The 14,163-nt window shown below is 37.4% G+C and overlaps 1 protein-coding gene across 2 annotated transcripts in view; it reads right to left on the bottom strand.

Moving 5' to 3' along the window:
* The window catches only part of LOC126248775 (protein phosphatase 1H), a 174,464-nt gene extending 172,423 nt beyond the window's left edge, over positions 1–2,041 (bottom strand). For both annotated transcript variants that reach the window (XM_049950143.1, XM_049950144.1), the window contains exon 1: positions 1,738–2,041. In XM_049950143.1, the coding sequence (XP_049806100.1) occupies positions 1,738–1,988 (251 nt within the window). In that variant the 5' untranslated portion in view covers positions 1,989–2,041. The remainder of the gene's footprint in view (positions 1–1,737) is intronic.
* Positions 2,042–14,163: the final 12,122 nt, after the last annotated feature.

Raw genomic sequence — 14,163 nt, 5'->3', positions numbered from 1 at the left:
CCACTACCTAAAATTCAGGGAGATTGGAGAGTTATCAGACACTAGCCCATAAATCACCACCTAGAATCTGCTGGACAGAAAGTCTTCAACTGAGTTATTGGTGTTTCTTCGTATCTGTGAGTAGAATGGGTATTTCACAGACAACCAGAATCACAAAAATTAATAACAGAACATAAAGTCTACAAGAAAAATGGTTAACAACTACGGAATGGGTGAAGCTAATCTCAATTATTGAATAAGCAGAACAAGGGAATCAATATACACAACTTAACTGACAAATCAGTTAATATATTGTAAACAACACTTCACAGAACATGAACACACCTCTACATTAGTTTAACACAGTGAAAATAAGACTAAAATAACCCTACAACAAAAAATAAGAGTAATTACACCAATCAAACCAAAAAACAACTAATCCCTTAAAAGCATAAATAACAAAATAAGGTGATTAAATGTATCAAGTTTAAAATGTGTGGCAGCCTGGGACTTACAATCCTGTCTTTCTTAGGCAACACAGCATAAATATCACTACCCAAGCAAGCCATGTAACTCAAGTCAAAACCTCAATTTATAAAGGAATGACATCACTCCATACACATAAATTCACTATCTTAGTAGCATCATCGCAATCCAAATCAGCTCTCAAATTTGGGTGGAACTATCATTGTTGTATTATTGGCTCTGAGCACTATGGGACTCAACTGCTGAGGTCATTAGTCCCCTAGAACTTAGAACTAGTTAAACCTAACTAACCTAAGGACATCACAAACATCCATGCCCGAGGCAGGATTCGAACCTGCGACCGTAGCGGTCTTGCGGTTCCAGACTGCAGCGCCTTTAACCGCACGGCCACTTCGGCCGGCTGTTGTATTATTAATGGCTGACACGAACAGCTTATCTTAGCTATATGACACATATTTAAAACTTGGAGGTAGAACTTGCTGACGGTTACTATACTAAACAAAATTAACAAACAACAGCAGAAACATGGGAGTATAGAATACGGCTTTTTGGAAACATACCAGCAAACACTTTTTTTAGCAGCATTCACATAATACAATACTATAAAATGCACTACAAGATTGATCATCAATTTTCACGGCAGCATCTACATTGACATTGACCTCCCTATTATCACGCATTTTTGTTAAAGCAATTCATTGTTACAGGATAAAAAAAAAAAAAAATTAGCCAGTGAAGTAAGTGAACTGAAGACAAAGACAGGAACTGTAGCAAAATAGAGTGTCATATTAAGAGTAAGCTACATACGCCTACAGCTAACATGCGCATTTTGTAAACAGACACCCCATAAAAGAAATTCAGAAACAAGGAAATCACAAATCTGGACTGGTGTGGGAGATCCTCAGTTACATAGAAAAGTCAATTCCAGATTCAGAAAGAACTGTTCTATAGTGTTAGCTGTCACCCAGGTCATATACGTTACAGACTCCAGTTCTGAAATACGTCACATTTCATCAGTATCAACTACACGACTGCAAATATAAACTTTCTGATTGCTACCATGACGAGAGCATACAAATGGGTGAGAACGTGGCTAATTATTTAGGGTATCTTTGCAAAGTAAAAGTACTGAATGTGAACTGTACAAGAAAGATATGGAATAACGCAATATATGTGCATTCAACAAGATTTTCACTTACAAGCGGCGAGTGAATGGCAAGTACACCAACTACTTGTGTACGTATATGGCGAAGTCTTATTTGTTATACTTACTCCGCATATCCACTGTGCCAAGGCAAACGCGAGGTGTCTCGTGGTACTATGATGGGTCTCGAATGATGATCTGCAGAAACCTGGACCTCTTCGTCAGAAGTAAAACTTAGAAAAAAGGGGCGCTTATATTTGAATTTAAGCGGTTTCTCAAAATCTGGTCCTTTGTCTGCAATTCCTAGCTGTGCACCATGATCTATATCACCAGTGCCACTTACAGCGTTAAAAACGGCAACTTTCAGTTTATTAAACATTTTTCACTACTGTTAGCTCACTAATGTCAAACACAACACTCAAATCACACAACACTCACCCAAAGACTCTACAAATATAAACATAAGACAACTGAGCAACGCACCAAAGACTTCAGAACAATAGAACAACGGCATTGTTAAGTTCATTCGATAGAATATAAATAAAAAACAAACACAAAAAAATTCAAAAGTACTTAACTTGAAAATGCAGCATGAAAAAGAAAGTTCTCGTGATATGGACGTGTTACATGCTACACATGCAAGACTACAAACACCTCTGTCCTATACTTCCTGTTTAAAAAAAATAAAAAAAATGTTTCCAGTTCCTATTATTCATAACCGCATCCACTGAACAAAAATACGTCCATATAATTAAAAATCTACAGAATATGATTCTTTTAATTAGTTAACTTAAAACTTGCTATGAGGAGAAAAACTCGTATGCCTGAATAAAGTACAATCAAAAAATTTTAAATGATGTACCTTATTTCTTTATTTGAAGTCCAAAGACAGTCATGCAACGTCAGAAAAAGTTACCCGTAACCATTACTAACACGACGGTGACATTAACGTTATAGTTTGGCCATAATAAAATAAATTATTTCGATGTTTGTTGAATTTTACATTCAAATAAAAAAACAAAGATAGATAACAAAGTTTTAGGTACAAGGGAAATAAATTTTAGTTATGGTTGAAACATGAATAAGACACGCCACAATTAGTGCGGGATCAAACAATACCCGTTTTCTGTAAGTTGCTTGCGAGTGAAAATTTCCTAAAAACTGCATCTTGAATAAAACATAGCATAATTCAACGTAACTAAAAACATCGAAATGCGAACTAAGATGTCTAGCAAACGAACACACGAAAAAGATTATCAATATTTTACATTCTTTTACTTACTCCGCATATCCTGAGTTCCATATTAAAGTACCAAGTCGAGGTGATAAGACAGGTCGTGCATGATGGTCTTGACAGTTTAGTAAATCTTCACGCGTTCGAATGTCTATGAAACGCGGTCTACGATATCTATATTTTAAAGGTTTTCGAAGTTCCGCTTCTTCTGCTGCTCTTCTGGCACGTCGAGCTTCAGCGATTCGATCATCATCGCCATGTGGCCCTAACGCATGCATTAATGCGCGTCTCCACTTTCGAAACATCATTCCTCGTCCTCGGCAATCGTGTAGAAGACTCAACAATTAATAAAGTAACCGCCACTTCTGGTCTGAGTATGTCACACGAAGAGAAACCAATACACAGGATTTCAGTGATCTTACAACGAAGTATCTAAACTGCGCTTTCGTATGCAGCGATAGCAATAGTTGGAACTATTTATAAGCAGCGAATGTACCCACCACTGCTCCTTTGAGAATAGCATTGATACCAGACTCACCATAAAATAATCTTGGCTTTTACATAGAGACATTAGTGACGATGCAGCAAGTTCCAGCATTGCAGCTTAGGAACTTAGGAACCAAAGAACAGAATAATCGCTAACAATACGTATAATCGCGATTTTCTCATAGTAAAAACACTGCAAACCTCTCAAAAGACAGACCTGTACAGAAACTGGACTCGTTTTTAGGACGATCAGAGTTCCACTCCTCATTTAATATATAGCCTCTACTGACAATGTTATTGTTCAGATGTTAAAATCTAATATTCTCTTTCTTGTACTAACAATAATTCCACATAAGAAATATACATGTCTCAAAGAAATCGAGCAAGTCGGTAGTATATGGGAATGTTGGGTGCACTAGTGCATAAATTTGTGCATAAATTTCGTAAAAATTTACACCCAGTTCGCTCAATTTAGATTGAACTACAAAGTTTTCAGATCCTACCACACTAGGACATGCTTTTGAATACAAAATAAAAAATTAAACTAAAAATTCAAAATCAAGAAATTCATAATCATTATTTTCACATACCTTTTTCTTTCCTTTGTATCTTAGTTTAACATTTCCATCTTCAAAATACTGAAAATCCCAAACAATCAAATATTTGTCTGGCAAAGCATTTTTAAAGTCATCATTCAGCTCCTCAATAACTTTTTCCTCCATATTCAGTAACGTTATATAAAACATTTACTGCCAACACACTAATTTTTAGATGATTTATAATAGACTGTGTTGTTTAGCTTCTGAAGTAGATTTAATAATAAAATTTAAATTTAATCAGAGTGTTTCATGGCAGCCCACTCAACTTATATATGTTTCAGACTCCCTGATCCTATGTACACTTCATATATGAACATTAACTTCAGAATTAACTGAAGCACTTCATTCATTTGTGCTGTTATTAAGAACATAGCCAAGGTTGAAGATCGTTTTACCAAATGACTAGCTCTCTCTAAACATAGCGTTATATTAACCACTGGTATGATCATTCGCTTCAGTCAGTGCATATAGGAGAGTATGGCTAATGTAGCTGTGTTCGAAATTTTATATATATACACACATTGAAGACCTAAAGAAGCTGGTGCACCTGTTTAATATCTTGTAAGGCCCACACGAGAATGCAGAAGTGCTGCAACATGATGTGGCACGGACTCGATTAATGTCTGAAGTAGTGATGGAGTGGATTGGCGACATGAATCTTGCAACGCTGCCCATAAATCCGTAAGAGTGGTTGCAGACGTCTTCTGAACAGTACGTTGCAAGGCACCCCAGATATGCTTGGTAATGTTCATGACTGGGAAGTTTGGTGGCCAGTGGAAGTTTTTAAATTCAGAAGAGTGTTCCTGGAATTGCCCATGTCCGTCAGAATGCTAGAGTGATGTCAGAGATCTGATGTTTTATTCGATTCCTGATATTCACGGTACACTCATGAAATGGTCATTTGGGGAAATTCCTACTTCATCACTACCTCAGCGATGCTGTGTCTCATCGTTTGTGTGCTGACTGTAACACCACATTCAGCAGGAGCTATGCTAATGTGTTCTAAAGAGGTCTTATTTCGATAAGTGATAACTGAGCAGTCTTTGGACTGCATCTGTACTTGAATAAAATCCATTTACTAAAAATATGTAAAAGGACATCAATTAATTAAAAATTCTTAATTACCATTGTATTTTGTACATCACATGTAAGATTTTTATTTCTGTATATAACTATGTAGGCAAGTGTATCAATTGGTATTTTCTCATTGAAATCATTGTAGGTATTTTTGTAGCTATGACTTTTCTCCACATGTCATGTTAATCACATAGATAGGATAGATTAGTTATGAAATTATATGGACTTATACCATCATCTCTTCTTAGTCGTGTAACACATTTAAATTTACTTAAAGCATCATAAGCCTTCAAATAACTATTTGGTGGGTCTAAATTACACATTTCTTGGAGAAATACGTCATTTCTCCCATGTTTCAAACACAGTGTATGTAGGTTAACATTTTCATTTTATCTGGTTATTTTACTATTAGTCTCAAACTCAAAAGTATAAAAAATGACGCATCAGAATTCAGTGAATTATAGTAATTTGAGATATTTGGCTCAGACATTATTTTTTTCTTATTACTCAATCGAACTACTTCTATAGTATGGAATTCATAGAAAAATATTCGTAATTTAGGGTTTTCCATAACAATTTCTCATTGTTCTAACTCATGATTAGATTCACATTTGACGATAATTTCCATGTTTTCTACCATAATTTCCCTTCAGTTGGAAGTGCATCTTCTATTTCAACTCCAGCTTCATTGTAATTGTCCCATCTAAGAATCAATTTTATTGAAACACCAAGTGAAAATTAAATTAAATCATATTCTTATTTATAATCTTTAAAAAATCCACCAAGCATATATGACGAATAAAGTGCTATATTTTCCTTTTTTATGCTATTATTGCTGCAGCAAAACTGATGATGAAATAAAATGGTGTTCAATTCTAGATAAAATATTATTTCCTTTCTCTATGTTTACAAGTCGAATAGCTTTGCTACAGAATTATCATTTAGCTTTTTATTGTATTTGCTTTGATATGCTAAATAATCTCTGCCATTAACTTGAACAGTACTTAAGCTCAAGTAGAGCTGAGCATAATTTGGAAAGATTGAAACATCACCAGTATGGATGTCAACCTCTGTATCTTTGTTAGGAACATGTAGGTTATTTTTAGATGTCTCATAACAGGGAATGAGTGGAACTGATACCTTTCAATTTTTTCATTTATAAAGGAAAGAATTTATTAAAAATATTCTAAAATAACTGTCACAGTAGCGTCATTGTATTGAATCAAATTATAATTTTATTCAGTTATAGTTATTTCTAAGTTGTGAATTTTATCATAAATTAGCACTAACAAAGGAAGATGTGGCTAATAAATTATTGGTGATCCTAACACTGCATTAATATGGAATGAAGCAATAATGTTAGTTCACTATGCTTTCCTTATTTTTCATCATGAAAATAATCGGTTGGCGAACGTAAAACTGGAAGTAAGTTTCAGAGGCAGAATTCTTCGTCGTAATTATAACCCAAAATATCTTGGTGTCATCCTGGACCATTCACTATGCTTCAAACAACACCATCTTAACTTAACTCAAAAGTTGATGACTCAAAACAACATCCTCCATAAGCTTTCATCTCCTGAAAATTCGCATCCATACAAACATGTGATGACATTTTCAGTGTATACAGATGCAGGTATCCTACTATTGGTATTTTCGAAAATAACAGTTCCACCATGTAGTGAATGCATTAGTAGTTGCAATTAAAGTGGCATAAACTGCATAAAACCATTTACATCAGTTCCTGAGACAATAGCTGCATTAAAAAAACACCCTACCATAATAAAAAGAGTTTACTGCTTTATAATTTCTTCGTTTACTTAGCTTATTATTTTCTTTTCTGAAGTGTAAGAGATTAAATCCAAAACTTATAAAAACTCATGAAATTTAAAAGTCAACTGATAACTCCATTTTACAGAAATACATAACAAATTCTTGTTAGAAACTATGTAGAAGATGTTTAAATGAACATCATACAAAACTGTAGAAATAGAAAATGCATTACTAGTGTACATGGGAAAAAATTATTCATCATATTATTATGTGAAGAATTAAAACGAATTATGAGTCATAAATCTTTTAATATATTCTTGTGAATGAAAAATGACGAGCAACAAACTGAGTGTGATAGAAATGAGTGGTAGCTGAAGTTGGGAAGGAAAACATAGGTACAAAGAAGGTAACTGCGAAGAAACCATGGGTAACAGAAGAAATACTTCAGTTGATTGATGAAAGGAGGAAGTACAAACGTGTTCCGGGAAAATCAGGAATACAGAAATACAAGTCGCTGAGGAATGAAATAAATAGGAAGTGCAGGGAAGCTAAGACGAAATAGCTGCAGGAAAAATGTGAAGACATCGAAAAAGATATGATTGTCGGAAGGACAGACTCAGCATACAGGAAAGTCAAAACAACCTTTGGTGACATTAAAAGCAACGGTGGTAACATTAAGAGTGTAACGGGAATTCCACTGTTAAATGCAGAGGAGAGAGCAGATAGGTGGAAAGAATACATTGAAAGCCTCTATGAGGGTGAAGATTTGTCTGATGTGATAGAAGAAGAAACAGGAGTCGATTTAGAAGAGATAGGGGATCCAGTATTAGAATTGGAATTTAAAAGAGCTTTGGAGGACTTACGGTCAAATAAGGCAGAAGGGATAGATAACATTCCATCAGAATTTCTAAAATCATTGGGGGAAGTGGCAACAAAACGACTATTCACGTTGGTGTGTAGAATATATGAGTCTGGCGACATACCATCTGACTTTCGGAAAAGCATCATCCACACAATTCCGAAGACGGCAAGAGCTGACAAGTGCGAGAATTATCGCACAATCAGCTTAACAGCTCATGCATCGAAGCTGCTTACAAGAATAATATACAGAAGAATGGAAAAGAAAATTGAGAATGCGCTAGGTGATGATCAGTTTGGCTTTAGGAAAAGTAAAGGGACGAGAGAGGCAATTCTGACGTTACGGCTAATAATGGAAGCAAGGCTAAAGAAAAATCAAGACACTTTCATAGGATTTGTCGACCTGGATAAAGCGTTCGACAATATAAAATGGTGCAAGCTGTTCGAGATTCTGAAAAAAGTAGGGGTAAGCTATAGGGAGAGACGGGTCATATACAATATGTACAACAACCAAGAGGGAATAATAAGAGTGGACGATCAATAACAAAGTGCTCGTATTAAGAAGGGTGTAAGACAAGGCTGTAGCCTTTCGCCCCTACTCTTCAATCTGTACATCGAGGAAGCAATGATGGAAATAAAAGAAAGGGAGTGGAATTAAAATACAAGGTGCAAGGATATCAATTATACGATTCGCTGATGACATTGCTATCCTGAGTGAAAGTGAAGAAGAATTAAATGATCTGCTGAATGGAATGAACAGTCTAATGAGTACACAGTACGGTTTGAGAGTAAATCGGAGAAAGACGAAGGTAATGAGAAGTAGTAGAAATGAGAACAGCGAGAAACTTAACATCAGGATTGATGGTCACGAAGTCAGCGAAGTTAAGGAATTCTGCTACCTAGGCAGTAAAATAACCAATGACGGACGGAGCAAGGAGGACATCAAAAGAAGACTCGCTATGGCAAAAGAGGCATTTCTGGCCAAGAGAAGTCTACTAATATCAAATACCGGCCTTAATTTGAGGAAGAAATTTCTGAGGATGTACGTCTGGAATACAGCATTGTATGGTAGTGAAACATGGACGGTGGGAAAACCGGAAGAGAAGAGAATCGAAGCATTTGAGATGTGGTGCTATAGACGAATGTTGAAAATTAGGTGGACTGATAAGGTAAGGAATGAGGAGGTTCTACACAGAATCGGAGAGGAAAGGAATATGTGGAAAACACTGATAAGGAGGAGGGACAGGATGATAGGACATCTGCTAAGACATGAGGGAATGACTTCCATGGTACTAGAGGGATCTTTAGAGGGCAAAAACTGTAGAGGAAGACAGAGATTGGAATACGTCAAGCAAATAATTGAGGACATAGGTTGCAAGTGCTACTCTGAGATGAAGAGATTAGCATAGGAAAGGAATTCGTGGCGGGCCGCATCAAACCAGTCAGTAGACTGATGACCAAAAAAAAAATAAAATAAAAGAAAATAAAAGGGGTTCAGAATATTGTTAAGAGTGTTTGATGATACTGAAATATATGGACCTGCGAATTAAATACAAAGCATTAAGCATGAAAATTATTCAGATGAAGTGTATCTCTGTTTTAACAATATGGAAAAATTGGATGCTCACACATCGAACTGTTCAGTTAGCAAAGTATCAAAAGTAGAATTACCAGAAAAAGGCTCATCTCTACATTTCAAAATTATCAGCAAATTCAGATACATTTGTCATTTATCCTATTTTTTAGACCATGCTGCTAAAGATGGACAACTGACAGTCATATCCAGAAATATTAACTGCACATGATGATAGAAGGTATATTTTCGAATCTAAAGTAAATAAATTACATTATGGGCTTTACATAATTAAATAATTGATATTCAATTAATGGCATGAAGGACTGAATAAATTTAATTGATCTTTATTAATTTTTTCTGTGTAAAATGGAGGTTCTACTATGGAAAATAATTCTGTACGGAGTGAAATGTGATTTGGCAGAGAGATATTTGGAATCAATAAGTGGGGCTTTTCAATTTCTTCAAGGTGCAAAAGTTTAATTAAAATGTAATACAATCAAAATAGTATCTCAAAATAATGGTAATAAATATCATGAAATAGAATTCACTAAATGAAAGCCTGAGAAAAATTATTATGAAAAAATTTGTTTATTTTCTTGCCAACATTTCTAACCTTTATTGACCAACAACAGACAGTGTATCAGATTGTTACTATAAAAAATACTGAAGTATTTCATGAAGATAAGTTTCAAAAAGTTGGATCTCATAGTATATACAAGGAACTTTTGTAGAGAAAATAACATGTAAAATCATTAATTCATAACAATTTCACATATACTAAAAATTCTCAATAATTTTTTTCTGTATAGTAGTAGAAATCTATATCTTCTGGATGACTGTCTCAAAAATTAAGAATTGATACTTGAACGCCACACACTCTACCTTGCCTTCCATATCCACCTCCTGCCCTATCACATCTCCTGCACAATCTCATCCCCCTCCGCAACTCCTCCATTTCCTCCAACACATCTACATCCTTTACACTGTCTGCAGTCTTGATCCCCCACCCCCTGGTGTCCTCCTTCCTCTCCACCACGGCCCATTGCCGCACCTCTGTCAGTGTATCGCACCCTCTCTCCACCTCCACTACCTCCATAACCTTCATAAAGGCAATTTCCAGCACCTCCACCTTCCAGATGATGAACGTTGACATGGCATCAACCTTTCTTACCAACTGTAGCTCGGCTTTGCTACCCCCTCCCCCCAGGCCCACTTTCCCATTCCCTACTGTGTCCTGAGCTGTTTTTCGTCCTCCCCCCTGAGTCTTTGTACTCCCTAATCAGCAGTTTTCCTCTCCCATCCTTCCCTTCCCGTCCCCCTTCGGTGTGCCCCTCCCCATCCCCCATCCACATCACCCTCTATTCTCCCCCTTCTAGCACCTCCCCTTCCCTCCTATCCCCTTCTCCCTGATATCCCCACCCCTGGCAGATATTTCCAGTTTTTTTATTCATCCTTGATTGTGCTGCATCAGTGTTGTGTTTGGTACAGTTCTACAGTGTCTTTAAGTGATGTGACTTTTAATCATGTGCTCGACTTATATATAGTTTTGCTGTCCGTGGTTTTTCTGTGCTACACTGACCATCGCATGAGTATTTTAATAGCCCTCCGACTTTTTATGCTCTGGCCATACTCGGCTTTGTGCCTTTTAATTCCTACAGTCTGTGGTTTTTTGTGTAAGATACTTTTTTGTTTTTTATCTCCATTTTACAGTCACAATTTTGGTATAGTTTCTTCCACAATGTTCCCCCTTTTTTACAGCTATGCTCTACCATGTTTTCTCCTTTTTATTGTTTTAAATGTCCTCCAGCACACTTGTAACGTCTCTAGGCAGAAGAGCAGCGTCTATGCTTCTCCAAGCCCGCCCCAGATGGGGAATTGAAAATACATTTAAGGAAAAAAGTGTTTGGTGTCGTATCTGCCTCACCTAAGTGTTAAGTAATGTCCTTAAATCTATCATCTGCTTGCTATTACCCAGTAGGGCCTCTTCTCTGTTCATCAACTCATGAACATCATCCATCACCTATCCCAGCAGCATAGATAAATTTCTCAGGAATAGCATTGGATTGGATTGTTTGGGGGAAGAGACCGAACAGCGAGGTCATCAGTCTCATAGCATTAGGGAAGGACAGGAAAGGAAGACGGCCATGCCCTTTCAGAGGAACCATCCTAGCATTTGCCTGGAGTGATTTTGGGAAATCACGGAAAACCTAAATCAGGATGGCCGGACCCGGGGTTGAACCGTCGTCCTCCCAAATGCGAGTCCAGTGTGCAAACCACTGCGCCACCTCGCTCGGTTTAATTTTTTAATGATGTAGTTGCCACACTGGTAAACTTATTATTTATTATTGACAAAAGCCTAAGATCATCGATGACACAGATCTCAAGAAAACTTCTTATTTATTTACCAGGCCACAGTTGTATGTAAACATTAGGATAACACTGTTAACAATAGCGATTTGCGTTTGAACCATGAAATGATCATCCCCAAACATAGATGGACATTTCTGAATTGTTGTTCAAAGACTGTGGCATGTACTTGGTCAAGAGAAAAATACAGTCGCTGCTCATATCTAATCCTGCTAAAGACAGATCTGTACTTGACAAAACAGAAATTCACATCAAAACATGCCATAATGTACAATGGGCGTTCTGTATGTAATGCAACACTTTTCTTTTCTCAGCCAATTTCAGTTGAAACATGTGGAATTTTTATTGCACTACATCGTGAAATATTCCCGTTTCAGTAGCTATAATTTCATGAAATTCCAATTGTTGGCGGCATTACATGTACTCTTAAAAATTGCGTATGTAACGGAGGTGACTTTCTGGCACAGAGCTGTCATCGAGTTTTATTTGTCGGAAAACGATAACATTTCAGATATTCAGAGGCGATTGCAGAATGTCTACAGAGACCTGTCAGTGAACAAAAGCATGATCAGTCGTTGGGCAAGGCGTCTGCCATCATCGCAACATGATTGTGCAAACCTGTCCGATCTCCTATGTGCTGGCTGGCTAAACTCAGCTGTGATTTCATTGGACTGTTTTTTCTAATCCACCCTACAGCCTGGATCTCCCACCTTCTGAGTTTCATCTGTTTGCCCCAATGAACGACGTCCTCTATGAAAAGCAGTACGTGAATGATGGTGAGGTTATTAATGCAGCAGGACGTCGGCTCTTATGTCGACCAGCAAAGTGCAACCATGGGGGCATACAGACCCTCCCAGTGAGGTAGCATAACGCCATCCCATTGAATGGTGATTATGTTAAAAAATCGGGTTTTGTAGCCAAAAAGTGGGGAATAATTTGTTAGATTATAACCGTAAATAAAACCAACCACCTTCAGGAAAAAAATGTATTGCATTACTTATTGAGTGTCCCATGTATTTCAGCAATAACATAGATTGACAGAAGTATGAAACGGGATGGATCGGAACGGGATTTCACCGTCAAAATTTCTTTGAAATAAACTAGTAATGTTGATGCTAGTGGGGAGAAATGTGTCGTCGTCCACTAACTTCTAAAATTAAGCGATATTCGCCAAGCTCACTAAAGTCACGGTAGTGGGTTCTGTGCTTTTGCAACTTCGTGACCTTATTTTGCTTTGTGCTCGTGACGAACTGCGAATGTTCCATGATGATTTGCGTATTTTTTTCCATCATGTGTCCTTCCATAAAAAAAAGGCCAGATATCTGTAAGCGAAAAATGATTTAGATCTTACAACAACCGAACAGAGTTGACTCCTGATTTAGGTTTTCTGTGATTTCCGTAAATCGCTTCAGGCAAATGCCGGGATGGTTCCTTTGAAATGGCACGGCCGATTTCCTTCCCCATCCTTCCCTCACCTGAGCTTGCGCTCCGTCTCTAATGACCTCGTTGTCGACAGGACGTTAAACACTAATCTCCTCCTCCTCCTTTCAAGTGGTCGTGATTTGGAGTATTATATGTTGTAGCTGGAATGTTGTTGGCATTTTTAGAACTTTTATGGAGAATTATACAGTATGTGGAGCTGAATTAATACAATCCTATGGTCAATTTCCGTCATTGATAGAACAATCTAACCACATCCATAATAAAGGGCACTTCCTCATTAATTTTTCATGAAACAGCATGCTGCCGACAACAACAGACCTGATGCCAACCAGTAAGCGGGATGGAGCTGTTGCAACAGCAACTGACTAACCCACCAAGGACTAGTGTGGTGAATAAATCAGGGCTGTTCTGACTTGACCTCATTCTTGTTGCTGAATGTCGACATTTCCTGGAAATGCTTATAGCTAGATAATTTGCTTATTCTGTTTAGCGCAATATTACATCAGTAAAATATCTGTTTAAAATATTTTGTTGCATTTGGAAAGCACAAAACATTTCCAGTGAACTCAGATAACTGGTAAGATGAATATGCACTACTGGCAATTACAATTGCTACACGAAGAAGAAATGCAGATGATAAATGGGTATTCATTGGACAAATATATTATACTAGGACTGACATGTGATTACATTTTCACGCAATTTGGGTGCATAGATCCTGAGAAATCAGTACCCAGAACAACCACCTCTGGCCGTAATAACGGCCTTGACACGCCTGGCCATTGAGTCAAACAGAACTTGGATGTCGTGTACATGTACAGCTGCCCATGCAGCTTCAACATGATCCCACACTTCATCAAGAGTAGTGACTGGCGTATTGTGATGAGCCAGTTGCTCGGCCACCAATCACCAGACGATTTCAGTTGATGAGAGATCTGGAGAATGTGCTGGCCAGGGCAGTAGTCGAACATTTTCTGTATCCAGAAAGGCCTGTACAGGACCTACAACATGCGGTCGTGCATTATCGTGCTGAAATGTAGGGTTAGGCAAGGATCGAATGAAGGATAGAGCCACAGGTCATAACACATCTGAAATGTAACGTCCACTGTTCAAAGTGCCGTCAGTGCGAACAAGAGGTGACCGA

Source organism: Schistocerca nitens, chromosome 3 (assembly GCF_023898315.1).
Source record: "Schistocerca nitens isolate TAMUIC-IGC-003100 chromosome 3, iqSchNite1.1, whole genome shotgun sequence".
In the NCBI taxonomy this organism is placed as follows: Eukaryota; Metazoa; Arthropoda; class Insecta; order Orthoptera; family Acrididae; genus Schistocerca; species Schistocerca nitens.
Note: the sequence above shows the minus strand (reverse complement) of the source record. Positions and strands in the feature narration are given on the sequence as shown.